This window comes from Hirundo rustica, chromosome 9 (genome assembly GCF_015227805.2).
Source record: "Hirundo rustica isolate bHirRus1 chromosome 9, bHirRus1.pri.v3, whole genome shotgun sequence".
In the NCBI taxonomy this organism is placed as follows: domain Eukaryota; kingdom Metazoa; phylum Chordata; class Aves; order Passeriformes; family Hirundinidae; genus Hirundo; species Hirundo rustica.
The window spans coordinates 19,410,997-19,430,444 of NC_053458.1; the positions used below are offsets into that span (position 1 = coordinate 19,410,997).

General features: G+C 38.1%; 1 protein-coding gene across 2 annotated transcripts in view; it reads right to left on the reverse strand.

Annotated features, from left to right (window-relative positions):
- Positions 1 to 1,789: 1,789 nt before the first annotated feature.
- OLFM3 (olfactomedin 3) overlaps positions 1,790 to 19,448 on the reverse strand; it is a 55,323-nt gene continuing 37,664 nt past the window's right edge. For both annotated transcript variants that reach the window (XM_040073520.2, XM_040073519.2), the window contains exons 2-6: positions 17,611 to 17,757; positions 15,080 to 15,235; positions 11,994 to 12,213; positions 4,440 to 4,546; positions 1,790 to 3,133 (exon numbers count right to left, since the gene is read on the reverse strand). In XM_040073520.2, the coding sequence (XP_039929454.1) occupies positions 2,456 to 3,133; positions 4,440 to 4,546; positions 11,994 to 12,213; positions 15,080 to 15,235; positions 17,611 to 17,757 (1,308 nt within the window). In that variant the 3' untranslated portion in view covers positions 1,790 to 2,455. The remainder of the gene's footprint in view (positions 3,134 to 4,439; positions 4,547 to 11,993; positions 12,214 to 15,079; positions 15,236 to 17,610; positions 17,758 to 19,448) is intronic.

The window sequence follows — 19,448 nt, forward strand, 5'->3', positions numbered from 1 at the left end:
TCTTTTCCGTCCACCTCCAGCCCCCTGTAGAATTCTGTCTGTTTCTTTCTTTTGACTAAGAGGAGTGTGTTACCCTGTAAGTGGTATTGAAATCAGGTGAGAGTAATCATATTGTAAGAACTGTTATCAACCTGTACTACTGATGTATGCTAATTATAGAGCATGAAATTCTTATAAAGAAATATGGTAGTAATCATTGTTTTCAGATAAAGTGATCATGACTATTCTTCTAGTTTAGGATGATACAGTAGACAGAAGTTTAATTTCTCAATCTAATGACTAATGATTTTACAAATGCTCTATTGGTTGAAAAAACTTCTATTTTGTTGAAGTTACTCTGTATGGGGGAAAGGTTGAGGTTTGTTTTATGGATTTTGATAAAAATCTGAACACAGTCCATTTTCATAGAACATCCCTGTATGACATAAAATATATTTTTTAACGAGTAGTCATATGCATTTTCGCATGTCACAGAGGAGGTTTCATTGTCAATACAGGAAAGCTGCTTACAGGAGGGAAGTGATTTGTCTATTTAGCTGAATTGAGTCTTTCCAAATTCATTTAACTGATTGTATGGGACAACAGCTACCACTTCATCTAGACAGGAGAGGGGAGATGGGAGTAAGAAAGTAACTTTCCTCTGGTCATGTAATGTAATTTGTTGTTTGTCTTCAGGGTTTTTTTGCCTCCTTTATCAGTTCCTGAAACCCCACTAGAATTTTTTTGTTTTGCAGCTAGTATGAAAAATAAGGTAATTTGTTCAGCTTCACATGGCCTTGCATTACAAAGCATATTTGTAAACATATACACATATTTATAATCATGAAAACATTAATGAGTCTTTAGGTGGTCTAAGCTGGTACATTAGAAGAACCAGCAAATAAAATGTCTGGCTTTTCAATTTCAAAGGATATAAAAGATAGAAGCTCAGATAGTGTGAGGAATGCAGCTTTCACAGAATTTTTCAGATACCTGTTTTTTTGTTATCTTACAGCCCAGCTAATAAAAAAGTCTGATTACTAGTGCTTAATGTTACTTTCTTTCTATTTTTGCCAAAAGATATATTTTTTCTCAATTATGCACCACTGTCCCTGCCCCCCCGTTTCCAATGATAGTACACCAACCCACCCAGCTTTCAGCAACTGTTTCTCGAAGGCATCCATTTGAGCATACCAATTCTACTGCTAGCAAGCCCCAAACCTCTTTGTATGAGCTTGGCCTTGATGTTGTTCCCTAACAAGAATTATGGTGAATACAGGGGCCACACTGATCATCTGGGCTTTGCACCTACCCTGGTGTATTTTCTGATTACTGTCATCCCAGAGAAGAGTTCTGTCAACAGGTAAATGTTCTCCTATCGTGATTAAGAAGACAGGCAGATGGAGACCAGCTTGGCTTTTACCAGTGCTCCTCAGTGCCCAGAGCAGCACAAAGATGGGACGCACTCCCACTCTCAGCTGGTGGGCACCAGCCCCTTCCAGCTTCTGGCTTGCAAAGGGATAAGCATAAACAAGGGTAGTCAAAGGGCAGAAGAAAGTAGGAGAAAAGGATTGAGAGAGAAACAGAAGCCAGCAGCAGGAGATAAAAACTGGGCAAAGCAAAGAATTCTAAAGCTGGAAATGGAATGAAGCTTCAAAATTGCAATTGTGCCTGTTAGCACCAGTGGTGAAGAGGTCTAGGAAGCAAAGCTGAGAATAGAAGTCATGCATCTGAGAAGCTCCTGGTCTTTCTCAGAAATAACAACCTTTTATCAGATTTTTACCACTTTCAATTGACTCATAGCCGAAACTGCAATTAAGCTTCAATATATTTTATAAAAAATAGTACTTAGTTTACTTTCACGTAAGTGAAGAGATACAATTGCACAATGGTGGTTACAATGGTAGAAATACATACTGTTGATAAAATGTTTGCAAGAGATTTAAAAACATACTGTACAGCACCACATCTGAAATTGGATGATGGCAAAATGAATCCTACTCCTTGTCTAAGTAAATTAAATTCCTAAATCTTTCTTTCGGAATAAATAAAAAAATACAATGTGCAATGTGTGTCTGACACTACCAAAATGTTTCCTGAAGTTAAGCAATATATTAAAACAAAAAATGAGGTAAAAAAGACATTCATGCATTTAAGCCACCATTAGTCTCTGACTCTAAAATAAGGCAGATCATAATCTTTTAAAAACTGTCTTTAGCCATTTAAATCCTCTTTAGTGCTTTTCAAGACAAGGTCTTGACAGACCTTGCAGAATCATGAGTTAAGATGCTTTTTATTTCTGACAGGTCATTTTTGACAGGTTCAGCCATATTTGAAATGCATTACATAGTAGAAAATGTTGCTTTTGTTTAATGAAGGAAGAAATGTAAATTAAAAGGAACTGAGAGAGATGGATGCTTTTAGAGTTAATCACAAATGAGACTGCTTTGAAGGGAGGGAGGTAAGGGAAAGAAAATTATGTGTCATCCTCAGTTTTAATGATGTGGAAAAGGGTGACGTTAAACAGGACTTGATGTCCATTATTCCAGGCATAGAGAGCTCTATCTCTTGCATTGTAGTCAAGCATGGATATATGAAAATACTGATTATGGAAAGGAATGTCTGTGTACTCGTAAGTGGAGGTTTTCGTGGAGTAGGAATAGTAGACCTTGGCTCCTGTTAAGTGCGAGTTAGTGACATACAGGGTGCCACAGATCATGAAGGATTCTCCAGCACTTCTCTTTGGGTAGCCCGTGCTCCAGCTCTGCAGCACCTCCAGCGTATCCTGGTTCAGCTGGCTGATGACAATGTTGCCTGCATTCTGGTTGGTGGCGTACACAGCCCAGAGCCCGATTTCATCTGCCATCAGGTCGATATCAGAGAAGCCTCCCCAGGTGTAAGGGTAGACATTGTGGAAGCCGGCGTACTCCAGGCTCCGCTGCGCCAGCACCCGCCCCGTGTCAAAGCTGTACTTGATGATGATGTTGCTCTGGTACTTGTTGAAATAGAGGGAGCCATTGTAGACAACGTGGTTGGTTCCTGCCCATTTGAATGGAAGGTTGTATGTCCTTGATTCGGCCCCACTGACGAAGTCTGCGATTGATTTGTATTCACGGACAATTTTATTGTTAGTGTAACTATCCATGTACCAGACCTGGAAAGAAAACAAAGATGGGAGTGAACATCTCAAACACGGCGTGTGGTACGTGATCGTGATGTGGCATGATGGAGACATTGCAGAAACAGAAGGAAAACAACTTTTAGATGTGCAGCAGGCTATCAAAGTGCAATATGGCCCGCATTCCTTCATGCTACAAAAGCAGGAGAAACTCTTGGATTTCTGAATCAAACTTACCTGTACAAGTGAACTTTCAACACAACTGTTACTAACAAGAGTGTCTGCATTTTCAGAGAAATTTAATTCTGGGTTTTTCAGTGTTTGGGCCTCTGCTATATGGTACTTGCTTAAAGATATTTCTAGAGACTAATAATCTAAGATAGAGATGGGAAATGGCATGTGAGATAAACTTGAATTTATGCTTAGGAATAAATGTGGTTAAATTTTTTTCAGCTGATTCTTTATTCAAAGAAAAATAGTCTTTTCTTATTAAAGGAAACAAAAACAATAGCAATGGAACCAGTAAAGTCTCAAAGCCATTCTTCCCCTTAAAAAAGAATTATTAGTTCTTTTTAATGTTCTTTATGCAACTTCTATTCCCCCATTTTTTTCCTTCCCGCAATTTGCTTTTTCTCCTTTTAGTTTCTCAGAGTTTGTTGCTCTCCTAAAGGTAATTGAGATTTCTGGAGTCAGTAGCAAACCTGCATGGACACAGCAGGCAAGGGTGAGCTGGACACAAATCTTTATTTATTGTCATTTTTCTGTTGCCTTTTTTTTTTTTTTTTCTGTATTTAAAAAAATTAATGTTGTGGATTTCATACAAATGAAACCTACTGTTTTGACTTCCAAAACCCTTTGATGGAGAGAGCTTCTCAAAACTGTAGCCAATTTGAGATCCAAACAACAAAACAATAACATACCTTGGGTGTGATGGAGCAAATGATCTGACTAGAGCCTAATCCTGCCACTTTTAACTGTGTTGCATTATGGGTCCTGCTTTTGGGTAAAAATGTTGATGTTTGTTTTATATTACTCTGGTTCTTAAAAGACCTAAGCAAAATTAAATGTTAGGAAATAAAAAAATTGGGTTGTCAGTTCTGATAGATGTTTGCCAAGCCTGAAAAAGCTGAAGGGAATGGCACAAACGTTCTTAGATAACTTTTGTCTTTGGGTATTTTTCCAAAAGTACTGTTACTTTTTCTCTGGAGATGTTTGAGTGTGAAAATGACTGAAGGAGAAAAATGTGCTTGGGACTGTAACTTGCTAGGGGAAAATATCTTTTAAAAAATTAAAATGAAGGAAGTAAGACTCCAGGATGCAAAGATATAGTGCCTTAACATACTCGGTTATTTTTCTCTGATGCCAATGGATCCGTCATCCAGGCTCCAAATCGGGTCCCAGATATCTTCACTGTAATGGGGCCTGTAATTTTCATCAATTTGCCACATGCTGAAATAATAAAAAAAAAAGCATTAATGCACAGCTCTCTTTGACATCAGTTAGAGCACCAGATCAAATGCTCCAAACTACATGGCGGCTACAGGAGATTCAGGCTATGTTGAAAATTGATTGTCACCTCCACTGGAGAAGCATTTCCATATTGAAGAGTAATATAAATCTGCAAAGAAATACATATAAAATTTTATTGGTGTATGTTTTTGTATATACACCTTTTGAAGTACAGTTATGGTCTTTGGACATAAGCTGAAATACAACTGGTAAAATACCTTTTGAGTTGAAGTGAAGAACATTTAATAATAAATGAAATGAAGACATAATCCCACCCCCCACTTTTGCCTTCAGAAAGTTCTGGGATTGACAGATGTTTCAGTTTTCCACTGACCAGAGGGTTAAAGGCAGAAACAAAAATGAGCTTGTACACACAGCATTGCAAAACTCAAACCCTGTGCCTCAACTGCCCCTGCTTACGCACACGGCTCTTTCTGTACTGGAGGCTGACTGAAGAAAATGAGTATGAGAATTATTTAGCAAGCTTGGCTGTAGTGGTTGGCTTCTAAATCCATTTGACTGTCTGGGAGGAAATAATGAAAGTCGATACCATCTCAGATGCTGACCTTCCTAACATCTCAAAAATCTATATTTTAGGGGATGTTAATAAGATACCTGTGAGTAACAAGCTCCCAGTGGAATTCATGTGTTTACCAAGATTTAATATCACACAATGGTGTGCACATAATTAGGTCAAATAGCATGTTTTTAAATAAAAGAATGTAAAAAGAAATGAAATATTTTTTTAAATTTAAGAATAAGTGCTTATCTGTGCTACATGGTTGTGCTATACTGGTAACCGTATCTACCTAGCGAATGTGGAAAACAAACGGTGTCTGGTGTTGAGAGTGAATTTATTCAGCTCAGAAGAGAGGGTCACATCTGAATCTTATACTCTAACTGGAAGGAATGTATTATGCCAGCCTGTTTTGGTCACTTAGAATGGGGTTAATGCTGTGGTGAAAACTCAGAGGCTGCTTGGGTAGCTGTTGTTCACAGCCAGGGAAGTTGGACATATCAGAAATGAAGATAACTGAATGCATGCTGAAACCTCAATGAGCAGGGTAGGCTGTGTCTATTTTTTGGGTCAATTAAGAGACATATCTCAATCGATGCATGTTGCAGTATTTTGAAGATATTTTTTGAATTTCCTGTTTTAAAGATCTTACAGGTTTTTTAATACTTGGTTATGAAAGGACATAATTTTTTTATTCTGGATTTTTTTTTGTAGGTAGGCTGCTAGCATTGTGTGCTGACTGTTCTTTTTCTACAGCACAAACTGCTATTAGCTGGAAGGGTAGAGGACTTCAATCTGTCAAGGTGAAGGCTTTTATTTTCAGGTGGTCTGTTAGTAAATAGTCTTAGAAATGGTCAAGAGGTAACCCTTCTGAAGATTTGAATTTGGAATACTTGATTTAGAATGAGTTATCAGAAAACTAACAAGAGAAAGAAAACAGAATAACAATTAATCCTGAACTTGTGGTTTCTAGGATAATTAAAACACTGTGAATGAATGAGTTATAAGGTATGATAATACTAATTAGTGTCTTTACAACAGAGTACTGCAATTAGTAGGAAAGCATAAAAAGAATTTGGAATCTGAAGCACTGTTTCTTCTATGAAAAAAAGAAATCCAGGAAGCTAAAAGTGAACTCATAATGAGTTGTGAAATTTTGCTTCTGAATGGGAAAAACCTATGGAAGAGCCCCTGGCAGAGATGTGAGGGCTCCCAGAGCCCCCTTTTGTGTGGGGGGGCGCAGGCAGGGCAGGTGTGTGAGCACTCCAGGGGGGAGCAGCGTGGGAGCGCAGCCAGCTCAAGGCCCTGGAGCTATACAGCAGGACAGGTAAAAGCACGTGAGGTTTGGAGTCCCTGCAGGGTGTGCACACAGCTCTGGAGCTGTTTGGGTGCTTCTGTGTTCTCTAACCGTTTGGAGGTTAGAGAATAATTCAGAGATTTGTATGCTTAAGCATCAGTACTGTGGTTCCTCTGTTGTATTGCATTTATCCTGAAAGTATAGCTCACTGATTAGTTACACGTTGTTCATAATTAATGAACTTCTTCAGCTTTCATTTAGTTTAAACTATATGAACTGAGCTGTGTACCCCTGTCACAGGTGTTAGATGCTTTTAGAGAACGATCTTTCAAAATGGACTGAGGTGTTCAATGTGAAAAGAGATGACATTGTACCTCAGCTGCTAAATGATCAGCAGTTTGAGTCAAGGTGTATTTCTGATCAAATTTTTATTCCCAGACAGCATGCAGTGATCAAGAAAGGAGACTCTAGGAGAGCTGCTGTATAGCTAAGGGGCAGCTGACTGAAGAAGTGACAAAGTTTCCCTTTTTGGCATAACAAAACAGAGCTCTTTGTAAGAACCATGAGGATTTTTTTCCTCTCCTGTCCTGTAGTAGGTCCCATTTTTCTTTTCCTTCCTCATTAAACAGAAACCTACAGATCTGCTTATTTTATGATACAATTTGATGGAACCGGTATTTAAAGCTAAGGAATACTACAAGTATTTTTTCCAGGTATGATAAGTCATTCCCATTGTAGTAACAATTCATTAGCAAGCCTCTTCTGTAACCCCCAGCAGTACCTGAGGTCTGCTGACCTACTTGCTCACAGCATGGACAGTAAAAAGGAAGCAGCAGAGCTGTCAGAGCCTACCTCTGTCTTGTCATCCCAGCCTCCTCATAGCTGAGAGATCCTTATGACTGGGTTTCTAATAAATGAGCAAGTAAAAGAATTCAAACCAATCAGAAAGTCCTCTTAGTTCAGAAAGTACTGCTTGAAAGGACAAGGACAAGGCCCCAAAGCAAGTCTTGGCTGAGTGGTCAACTTGAATTAGCTGATGCTGTTTTAAATTGCTTAAGGCTGCACAAGTAACTTTTGCAGAAGTCATGCTTAACAGCTCAGTGACACAAAATGAGTTTTCTCTTGGTTTTAAGCATTTCCAACTTGGCTTTCAGTCCAAGAAATTTTCCTTACTCCACCACCAAAGCTGGTGACAGCTTCTTCTTGTGTACTTAAGAGTATTGATCTAATCCCTGTCTGTATTTGCAGCTGCAAAACCTTTTAATTGTTTGGGTGGCTGCATTAAAGTTGATCTTGCATGCTGAGGGTGGTAGTGGTTGGTGGGTTTTGTTTTGTTTTGTTTTGTTTTGTTTTTTTTTGCTAGGGAAGGGTAGTACTAACATATTAAAGGCAGGATCATTTACCTAAAATTTTTCTGTCATGAAAAGTCTGGGATTTTGAAATTAATGAAAATTCCAATTAGCTTCCGGTTGAGGCATTTCTTTAGCTTATTTTGTATGTAGAGAAATGGAACAGAGACAAATATAATGTGAAATGGAAATAACTTCTGGACTATGAATTTTCCATAGCAGTGAGGGGGCTGATAGTTAAAACTAGCCTGTGAATTTTTTTTTAATACAGCCAAAGCCTCCCTCCCTGCCCATCTTTTTTTTTCTTTTTCTTTTTTCTGGCGAAGGGAACATACAAGAAGTTTTAGTTTATAGCAATTTGATTCCCTGATAGAAGGACCAGATGGTAGTAAAAAGTTAGGTCAAATATATCTTCCTACTAGCACATGTGAAGAAGTTCAGGTACTCTAAGAAAAATGTGATACTTCTAGGCTTTTTTTTCCCTTCTCTAAGAGGTTCAGATGGGGCTACACAGAAAAGCAGTGGGATTTTTAGAAGCCCTAACTCTCTTTCCCTTGGCTTTGGAAGAAGCAGCTAGCCTACGTTAGAAAGTCCCACCCATAGCTGGTTGTAGTAGTTGGAAAATCCCAACCATAGAGTCTTTTTACATTCTAACTGAGCTGCACAAGAAACATCATAGGCACAATCCAGATGTTTCTGGCTTGATTCCTCTCCTGTAACAATTCTGTACATTGGACTGCAGTCAGTCTGTTCATGATTTCCAGTATTTATATTAAAGAAGCTGAGCATGAAGTGACCATAGAAGAGAAAACAGATGTACTTTTGTACAGCCTGTGGGCTGTGAAAGTCTATGGGGCAGAATATGTCTGGACAGCTCCAAGGTGAGCAAGTACCAGGAGGATGCTGTGATAGTGTAGCTGCAGAGGAGCTGCTCTGGAGTAGTTAGAAATGGGTAGATTGTTCTGTTCTCTGTGATGTGACTGAATATTGGTAGCTGCCATATAGAGCAACTGAGGGTATCATTTGTAGAAGGACTGGCAAGGGAAATAAAACCACAACATTCTCCTGAAATGTTCATAAGTATCTTTTTCTTTTTTTTTTTTTTGTAATAAATAGGGGAAAATGAAATGGGGTTTTTTTTTGGCACTTGCACAAAGGAGTTACAAGTATTCTACTTCTTGCAGTTTTTTATGCTTATGGTCAAATTTGTCATAACATACTAATCTGAGAGAATGGAGAATTAGTTCTTAATGAATGTATCTGTTTTCCTGCATAATATGAATCCAGACTTCCTGAATAGCTTTAGAATAACATCTAAAATAATTTGCTGAGAGGAAGGCCCTGGATGTTTCTGCATGGGTACCATGACTTGCTGTGTAATCTTTGGAGAATTCATTTATACTTTTGGGCTGCTTGTTCCTTTATCTACAAAACAGGGATAGGAATCTGTATCTCTATTGCCCAGTTTTATACTAAATGATACTTGTAAAGCTCTTCAAATCCCAAAGGGAAGGATGCTTTGGAAATAGAAGTACCACTGCAATCAATATCAGTAGTCTCAAGCCTGCACTAATAGCTCCTCTGCCACTGATGTAACAACTTGGATACATAGAATATTCTACTTTTGAATTTCTAACAAAAAAAATATTATTTATTGTTCACAGTCTACATTATAATCAGATGCAGCTAGACATAAATCCAATATATATGTACTCTAATTATATGTCAGAGTATTGGCTTCTATGAATGCTACCCATGTAAGTTTTATTCCGATTTCATAACCATGTCATGACAAGAATAGGAGGGTTCCAAGCATACTGTGCAATCTGCATTTTCCTATAAACACCCATGACTTACAGGACTATCAGCAAAGGATCCATTCATGCAAAATTACATGTGAATTTGGGGTGTGTGTGATCACATGCCCTCTATTCCTACATGTTTAGCTGAATACACCCTTTAAAAGTTTTGTCAGCTGATTTCCCAGCAACTTCATCTTTAATTTTCTTATTCCAAAGAGAAGGAGCAAAATTCAGTCATCACAAGTGTTGTGGTAATCATTAAATTTCAGTGAAAGTAAGATAACTGCTTAGTGTACTGTAATGAGCATTGAAAGTGTTGCCAGTGCAGATGGAAGAGCCCTTTCAAGTAGCCAGGACAACATAAATAATGCATTATACTGCTGAAAAGCACCTGCTAGGGAGAAGAATAGAGAACAGCTATTGCATACACTGATTAGAAAATTGTATTGTGAAATGCAACAAAGTCTCTGAAGATTCAGGCCAGATTCTGTGGCACACTGGGGCCATTGGCTTCTGGCTATCAGGCAGGCACAGCTGGGTCATCTCCAGCGTGGCCAGTGTGGCCACAAAGCAGGAGTTGGCATGAGAGCTGCCTTCCCCTCGTGCTCTTTGATCTGAGCACACAGCCCCAGCTCTCAGCAGTTACAGGAAGCCAAACTGAGGCTGTTTGTACTTCAAAAGGCACACGGGATAGGCCAGAAAAACAGCCACTCCCCATTAGCAGGGGACCATAAAAGTAATCTAAGCTTTTAAGACTGGGGAATAATGTCAATAAGGATGAATGAATCTGTGTCACATCTTGAGAAGGTCCACTCCCTTTTGATAATGGACATGCTTAAAAAGTTATTTTATGCAAAACTTTCTCTCTACTGTTAATAGATGTATTTTTTTTTTTTTTTTTACATTAGGTACATCAAGAGATTAGAATGTGTTGCAGGAATTCAGGATAGATAGGATGTCAATACACCTAGTAATTCTGTTGTACAAAATATATTTCATGCTGTCATTGCTTCACTAACTGTTGTTGCAAGATGCTGTAAAAGTAAAGAAAAACAAGATACTTGTTAAATTGATGATTCTTGATGTCTAATAACTTACTGGAGCACTCGCTATCAGAAAATATTGTTTATTCATAGGGATTTTCTTGCTTGCTGCAGTATTGCACCACAGCCGTTTTCTCCTGCCTGCCTTCTGTCAATGCAGCAATGTGCTGTTACGTGTGTGTACTGAGGGAAAATAGGATCATAAGAAATTTCTGTTTGAAGAAGTCTTTCATATATTTTAGCACATCATCACTGTGCTATTTCCAGAATAAAATAAAGAAATAAATTATTTAAGAGGCTAACTTAACCTAGATTTTTCTCATTCTACTGCATCACAAAAATTAGGAGGCTCTGCTTATCCAGTTAAGATATTTAATGTTCTGGGTAGCATTTAAAATGAACATCTCACACTTGATAACGGAGACACTGATCACAGGCCTAAACCTTGAAATTTTGAGTTTGGTGTTAAATTGCAAAGTGTTTATTTTTCCATTAAGGGGCTGGATTGTTTGCTGTAGTTATCCAGGTTGCAATAGTGCTCCATTCAGAAATCTCCAAATGCATGGATAGACAGGGAAGAGAGGGGACTGCACTGTGTTTGTAAGCAGGTTACCTATCCCTAATGGAAGTTGAGGCTGACAGTAGATATTGATCTTTCAGACCCTTCGTTTTAGTAGCTGGTACTGAGCTAGTGCTGATTCTCAAAACTGCTCAATGTTTAACTTCTAACTGAAAGCAGCATGGGAGCAGCCAAGATGGAGTGGCCTGAGGTTCAGCAGTAGCAATGGATTGCTGCTGTGCATCCTGCAGAAACCATGCTTTGGTTCCTTTAAGTTAGATGTGAAGTTTGGTTAGATTGTAATGCAAATTGGAGAATGGGAGATCTCCTTAACGCTAATATTACAGGCTAAAGACGTTACAGTCAGATTGGCCTCTCAGGTGATACAGCAAGATGCTGGGGTATGATGTGGACATCTCAAAACTGATTCCAGTCTACTTTTCACTATTTTTTTTTTTCACATTGACAGCCCAAAGATAACTCTAGTAGCAGTTCCTGAGCTTTTATGAAAGAATATTTGTAACCCTCCAAGTGGTTTAAACCTCAGAATTTGAATTTGCTATCTGTTATAATTTTTCATCTAATTCCTTCTGTATACAGTAAGGCAGTACATTATGTCATGTACTTAGAATGATATAACTGACCTTAGGTTGAGTTACTCTTGTCTTTTATTAGGGTAGCACTGACCAAAACATAATGCAATCTTTCATCAAAGAAACAAACAAATCCCTCCTTCCCCTCAAACCTTAATCTTTCTGAAGAGAGACAACTAAAAAAGCACAGCCAAAGGACCAAATTTGCCGTGAACTTGTTAACTTACTGAGCTTTTTCATGCAGTCACGAAGCCTGGTTTCTAAATTGACTACACGCTGGTGTAGTTCCTCATAGTCATAAGCACCAATTTCTTCCTGAATCCCGGTGAGCACAGTAGACAGATTCCTGATTTCCTCCTTGAACTGTGTGATCAACTTGGCATCAGTTTTGTATTGTTCCAGAACTGGAATCAGTGGCAGGAGCTCATCCATCTTTTCTTTCAACTCCTGTTAAAGGCAATCAAATGTGCATTAGAGAATTTTAAAGGAGTTCAATCCACTAATTTCCTTTAATGTGGTATTTATGCCTAATTATTAAAACAGCTTGAAAATGATTATTTATTTTAATTACAGTCTACTGTGAAGGTCTCAGACACCTCAGACTTAATGGTAATAAGCAGTAGATTAAATACGTGAGAGAATAGTCTTTCTATTGAAAGTAAAGAGTTATCTTCAAATGATCTGAACCAAACCCACTGACTTTCCATCTAGAGGATCTAAACCACCTCTAAGTGTGTCTTTCATCAGAAGATGAAAGGCCTGAACACATAGTGTTCAAGATCATACCTGGTTTACAGAGCTGTCATACATAGTTGGTGAGCTGGTAATCTTCTATTTCATTCCCCAGAAGTACTAAACTCTTTGTTTTTCTCAATGTCTGTTGAAAAGTGTTTATTCCTGCTCCAGCCACAAGGATATATAACTTCTTCTTCTGAAGTGAAAACCCAGTTCTTAACTGTGATTAGTACTTTTCAACTGGCTACATCACTTAAATGCTTTTAAACTTGCTTGGTTGACATCTCTTCTGGAATACCACCAATGGCTTTTTTGCCATGTGCAGTTGTTGCATTGCCAATCCTATCCTTAAACATTGACTGAAGAAAATAAGGCTCCAATTTGAAATCTCAGATTGGCCTTTTCTCAGATTTTTTGAGACCCATACTTTGAGAATTTGTCTTAATCTGTAGCATATGTTGGTTGCCCATCTTTCATTTCTTAATTAGTCTTTTAAAAGGACTAATAATAGGGCCTTTACTAAATTTAAACCAATTGTTTAAAGTTATTTTTTGTTATTGTTCTGTAGAAATCCATGCTGTTTAAAATGAACAGTAATTTTTTCCTTGATGACAACAGAAGAAGGCTTTGTGACAGAGAAATAATATCTCCAGAAACCATAGTTTTTGTTACTTCATTTTGAAATTATGAACTTAGGCTTCAGTTCTGTGGGACAGAGAATAGCCAAAAACCACAGGTAAGCCATAATGGGAAAAAATGCAAAACTTGTGAAATCTCAGGAAGATAAAATATGTTTGAATTCGTGAAGGTAATGTATTCCTGGTAGGATTTATACCAGATGATGTATCATATCTGAGCAAACTGGTAACTTTTTGTGGCAGTCAGGCACCTCCTGCCTGACATAAAGTGCAGTATGGACTGACTATATGCTCAGGTATGATCTGGACCAAATTTGTACTCCTTGGTTCTGGTCAGCACAAAAACACAGATTTAGAATATCTCGCTTCAGTAAATCATAAAAAGTTGATTCTGGTATTTTCATGATTAAAAAAAAAATAAAAAAAAAAATTGGCTTCTGCTGACATTCCAGAGCTTGTTGCTGCGATGAGTGGTACAAGAACTAATTTCTATTGCAATACAGATAGGTGGTAGATGTGTTCTGGCACTTTGTGGCAGTTGTTATGAAGGGTTATGTTATATCCTGATAACATAGCATGATTTCTTTGTCTCAGGAAAGATAAAGCACTGGAATTTTAGTAGACTAAATTTCAGAACAGCATATTGTATTATTTTGACCTTTTAAGTTATTTTATAACTGGATTGGCTGGACTCTGTTTTATACTCCTGGCAAACTGTCAAACTGAAGGTAAATGACTGGCCAATAGAAATACTGAATATTTAAAAGGTTAGAGCACTGGAGTATTCTCCTGCCTCTGACATTGTGTATCAGACATTCAAATTTTGATATTCTGTTCCCAAGGAAAACTAAAATGAGGATATAGGATACATAATGGAATTATGCAAATGTGTTGTTATTGTAGCAATAGGGATAAAAGGGAAAAAAGGTGAAGATGTTTCTTATTAACCAAAAACCTAGGAGTATGTGCTCAAACAGCTCTAAACTAAGAACAATGACATAATTTATAAAGCTTGGTGGTCAGATCATTAGTGTACTTAATTCCTGATGTTGTTAAGACTCATTCAATATTCAGCTATGATAATTATTTAGGTATCTAACTCTAGCACCAATTGGAATTAGGTTCATTTAATGTGAACTTCCAGGAACACTTCAAAAAAATATATGTTTGCTTAACATAATGTAATCCTCAGAATGTATTTTCTAGAACCTATTTTGTGGTCTCACAGTCTTGAAAGAGCAATTTATCAGATTTGATATTTAAAGAACTTAAATATGCTTTTGAAATGTTTTTCTCCTGCAGAGTACTTCAGGTAGCTTTTTCAGAATACACAATACTACTTGTAATAACTCAGACCCTTCTTCCTCAAGGATTGGATTGTGGTATATGTTGTCATTAAAATTCAGTGGAAGTCTTTTTTTTTATCACACAAGTGTGTCTGGGAGTGATTGCTCTCCTCCCCATCCCAAATTCAAAACAGCAGACCTTCAGACATGAAATTAGATCTTAATTGTACATGATAAAAATGACAATAAACTGATTTATTATAGCTTTTCTTCCCTTCAACTACAGTAAATATTATGCAGCACTATGAGTGCAGAAATCTACTTGTTTGCTATGAATTCCACTGGATCTCCCCCTTCAGCACTGGAGCTTGAAAGTATATAAATTTCTCAGTATGACATGCACATTGATACAGAAAAACCAGGAATCTGTTCATAGTGGCATTTCTCTCATGACTTAATAATTAATAGTTCCTCCCTATTACAATTAAATTGAACAGAACAAAAGATTATCATCATAAAGGAAAATTTATTATGCTTTTATTTTAAATGGCGCCCTTGTAGGAGCATTTCAAACTGAGACCTTAGAAGTCCATGCATTGCTACTTAGTACATTGTTGCCAGCAGGCTTGAAAGTTGCTGTACAATGGAACCTACTTGAAAGTGCTTTGTCATTAATGTCTTCCGATCATCTTCAATTTGCCGAAACTTGGCCTTCAGCCCTTTCATTTGCGTTTCCATTTTTAAAACATACTGGAAATCCCTCTGAGTCCGTAGATTTAAAACTTCAATAGATTGGGACATATTCTGAACCTGTTAAAGAAGAACAATCTCTAAGTGCACTTTTTGTTGCTTTGCTTTTTTCCTGGTTAAATGTCAGGCAATGAAATGCCCATCTGTCAATTAGCTGAGAGTCATTTCTACCACAGTGCAGTTCTACATTCCGTAACAGCGTGACAGTACGAATATTGGGCAACAGGGCAAGACCTTGAAGCCAGAAATTGTTTGGACTGCTCAGAGGTAAAGAGAGTGAGGTCCTTTAAGCATAATTTTCACTGGGCTCAGGAAAGGCTGTCAGGCAGTAGAGTCTATGTTGAGACCTGTGGTAGATGTGACTGTGGTTCAGAAGGTGCTCATATAGCACATATACCTTTGCAGGCGCTTTGGGAGGGACAGGACTGAAATTTGGAGATTTTGGTCAGTACGAGGAGCATGACTTTCATTGTGAAGGAATATAGAATCATTCAATATAAGGCATTCATAAGACTACCCAGAGATAAACTGGTGTGTGTCAATCACCACAGGGGTGTTTCCTCATAATTCTGTCCAACTGCCTTGGTGGTAGAAAACCACAATTTTTTTTTTTTTTTTTTAACAGATGAAAAGTAGTGAATATTTAGGTAACTTTTGTAGAGCAAGTGACTGTAGTTATAGTGAGGACTTTTACCACAGTGATGCAACAGTAACTGTCATCCAGAGTAAATTGTACATACTTTTAGAAGTTTCTGTTATGAAAGCAATGCTATTGCCAGCCATAAAAATTACACATTTTCCAAGTAAGTGTTTTGTTTTCCTAAAACAAGAGAAAGCTAGACTGCTGCAAATGTACTAAACACCTTATTGAAGTTTTGACTCAAACAAAACATATTGTACCTTCCAAAGAAAAGACAAACCCAGCAGTACTCCTGTGGTTTGCAAGAATACGCAATATTTGAATGGCTATTCATGTTTGGAGCTAGCTCATCATCATCTACAGAATGTATAGATTTAGAAACTACTCTTAAAAATAGTATACATTAATTATTTTACAGCTGCCATTAATAGTTCTGAGAAAGGATTTTTAATGAAAAAAGCAGTCTTTTTCCCCTTTGCAATCTAATTGATGAAAGCAGGCAAACAAAGTCCTTTATTTGGATGCTGGAAAAACTTTGAGAATTTCCATTTGGCAGAAGACACATTCACATAGAGGCTCTAATTAAAGGACCATATGGACTCAGGGAAGTAGTAATACAACATTACATATCCATGATTGCCACAGTCCTAATCATAAGAAAATAGCTTTTAGAGGCTGATGATTTAGGTTCATTTCTGCGGCAGTCAAAAATCTTAACACACCCCTCCAGCCCCCAGCTCAAAAGAAAGGTGTCATTTTTGTGGGGTTTTCTGCAGTAATATTTTAGTACTTGGGGAATATGCTGGAGCAAAGACTGAAGTGTTCCTTTCTTAAGTAAACAGACAGTATGAGGAGAGGCAGCTCCTTTTCTCTCTGCTGGTCCATCAATGTTCTCTCCATGCATCTCATGTTATGGGCTCCGTCAACCTGAAACTTAGTCCGTTCTGAAGATCGTGGAAGCACAGGGAGCAAAAATCGATGGGGATCTGGCACTACATTAGCACTGGAATGATTTTTCTGTAGCTAGAAAATTACAAAGAATTGTGTGCTAAAAATGTATTTTAAAGGCTATATTTTTTATGTTGACCTTTGCTGCTGTTCAAACACTCTCTCAGGCCTCAGGTTCCGTACCACTGGCTGTAATACAGTAACTATAACCTTGGTTACTTATACAGGGAATGCAGAATGTTTGTGTTTTCATAATTACAGCATTTTTTCTGTTGATGCAAAACAAGACTTCATTGGTTTCACCATATATGCAAGAGTGGATAATACTGGAATTAAGAATAGGGCAGTTGGGGAAAATTTGCACCACCAAAAAGTGAATAAATAAATTTGAGGAAAAGAAACTATGAAAAAATTAGGACTGTTTATGTTCTGTGCTGTTTTCTTTCAAGATGCTGTGGTGTCTCTCTCATTTTTTTATAAGAAACGAGAAATGACCTTCAGCAGTGTCATATGATTGAAACAAGCTGTAGTTTAAATCCCACAGCACCAAGCTAGTTTGAGGTGGGATTTGTAACTGGTTTTACACAGAAAAATCTGTCCTGTTGTATGTAAGAAAGAATCTGGGAGGAGTGACTAAGAGATGCAACTTGTGTTGGGAGTGGTGTGATGTAAGGAAAACAGATAAATAACAACCTGAGATGAGAACACAGATAAGGGATATACCCTGAAGAATAATTTTTATCAGGTAACTCTTCATTAGTTCATTTTGTATTAACTGAAAGGGACAGCAGTAGGTTTCCATGGGAAGTTTAATGACCAAGAGGAGGAATTTTTGGGGAAGGCTTACCTTCTCTAGTAGCTGTCTGAGCTGCCTGCTTTTGGCATCTCTTGAACATAGGTTTTGTTCAGGTGCAACGACAGTGCAAATGCAACGGCCATCAGGATCCTGGGCTGAACTATAAACTTGCCACCCTTCCTTGGGGCTAATCTGAGTCTGTAACAACAAAATAATAACAATCAAAGGAATGGAATTGATTTTTTATTGCTTGAAAAAACCACTGCAGCAGAATATTTTTATTTTTCCAGTACATATCTGCAATGAGGTTTCTATTACTCAGCAACTATTACTCTTAACTAACTAGCTGCTAGTTTCCCAGTTTTGCCATTTCTCACGCCTTTGCAATAGTTCTCTCTAAGACTTTAGCACACACAGTTTGCAGGGTGGGTGAGAATGGTGTTCTGCTTGTGATTCAGCACAAACCTGGTAATTTAATTCTTTGCAAAGGGACGTTACAGTTTTTCATCAGCAGAGAACAAACGTGTCCTTTCAACCTTTTACTTTAGACTAATGGCAACAACAAAGACAGGAAAGAACAAACCTATGAGCCTGGGGAGAGCACAGTGAGTGACTCATGGGTGGAAATTGGCTCAGCAGCAGTTTGGAAGTGGGGACAGGTTTGCTTTTGAAGCTGCACCTCACGGGAAATGTTCTCCATGGGCTTCCACTGCACTTAGCCAAGGGAACAGGGGCTTGCTCAGGGCGTGATGGAAAAGTGTCTGGTTAGGCCAGGGGAATGGGGCTCATGGCAAGCAAGCCACAGGGCAATTAAGACACTGCATGTCCTTCACTGGGACAGCAGAAATCTGGAAATTCCTAACCTGTTCTTTTTTACAGCAATCATGACCAAGAAAGAAAGGGGAAAAAAAACTGAAGGAAAAAAAAAAGTCACATTTGTTTGCAGAGCAGGGTAACACTGAACTGCATTTCATGTTTGTGTGGGATTTGGTGTCTCTTTAATGGGATGTACAGAAATAGTGTCAGAATGATAGAAAACAATATAATGAGATGATTGAAAGCACTCAGGTAATGGAACTTAATACAAGATATAAGAAGCATATATACTTTCTTTTTAAACTGTAATTTAAAGTTAATATTGTGCTTTATTCTTCCCTAATATTGTACTGGGTGATGGATTTCATAGTACAGATGCTAATAGATATCATTGAAGCAATTTTGGTTTGGAAAGAGTTTGATTCAGTTGCTATTTATATTATGAAATTGTACTCAGTGCCAGCAGAGAAAGTGATTATTTAAAATGGGAAACTTTGATATTGATGCTTTCCTGGCAGCTTAGCGCAGGAGTTGCAGAGTTCCTCATCTCTGAAGAGGTGCCAGTATCTCTGTGGACTGAGGTAAGAAAAGAGCACGGGCTTTTCACTACAGACTCCTCTGAAGAAGTCATTGAAGATGGCAGTGAAATTCTACCGCAGAGTTAACAGAAAAATCAAAATTGTGTTATTGCCATGCTTTGCAAGGAAAAACGAAGTGATATAATGTAGATGACTTGAAGGGATGAGGCAGCTTGGCCTGTTGAGCTTTGAGAAGAGATGACTGAGAGGGGACCTCATCAGTGTCAGTATCTGCAGGGAGGTGTCAGACGAGGGACCAGGCTCTGCTCAGGGGTGCTGAGCAGTAGGACAAGAGGCAATAGGCAGGAACTGATGCACAGGGAGTTCCACCTGAACATGAGTTAGAACTTCTTTACTGTGCAGCTGACTGTGCACTGGAACAGATTGACCAGAGAGGGTGTGGAGTCTCCCTGACCGGAGATCTTCCAGAATCATCTGACACAATCCTGTGCCAGGTGCTCTAGGATCACTTTGAGCAAGGAAGTTGGACCAGAT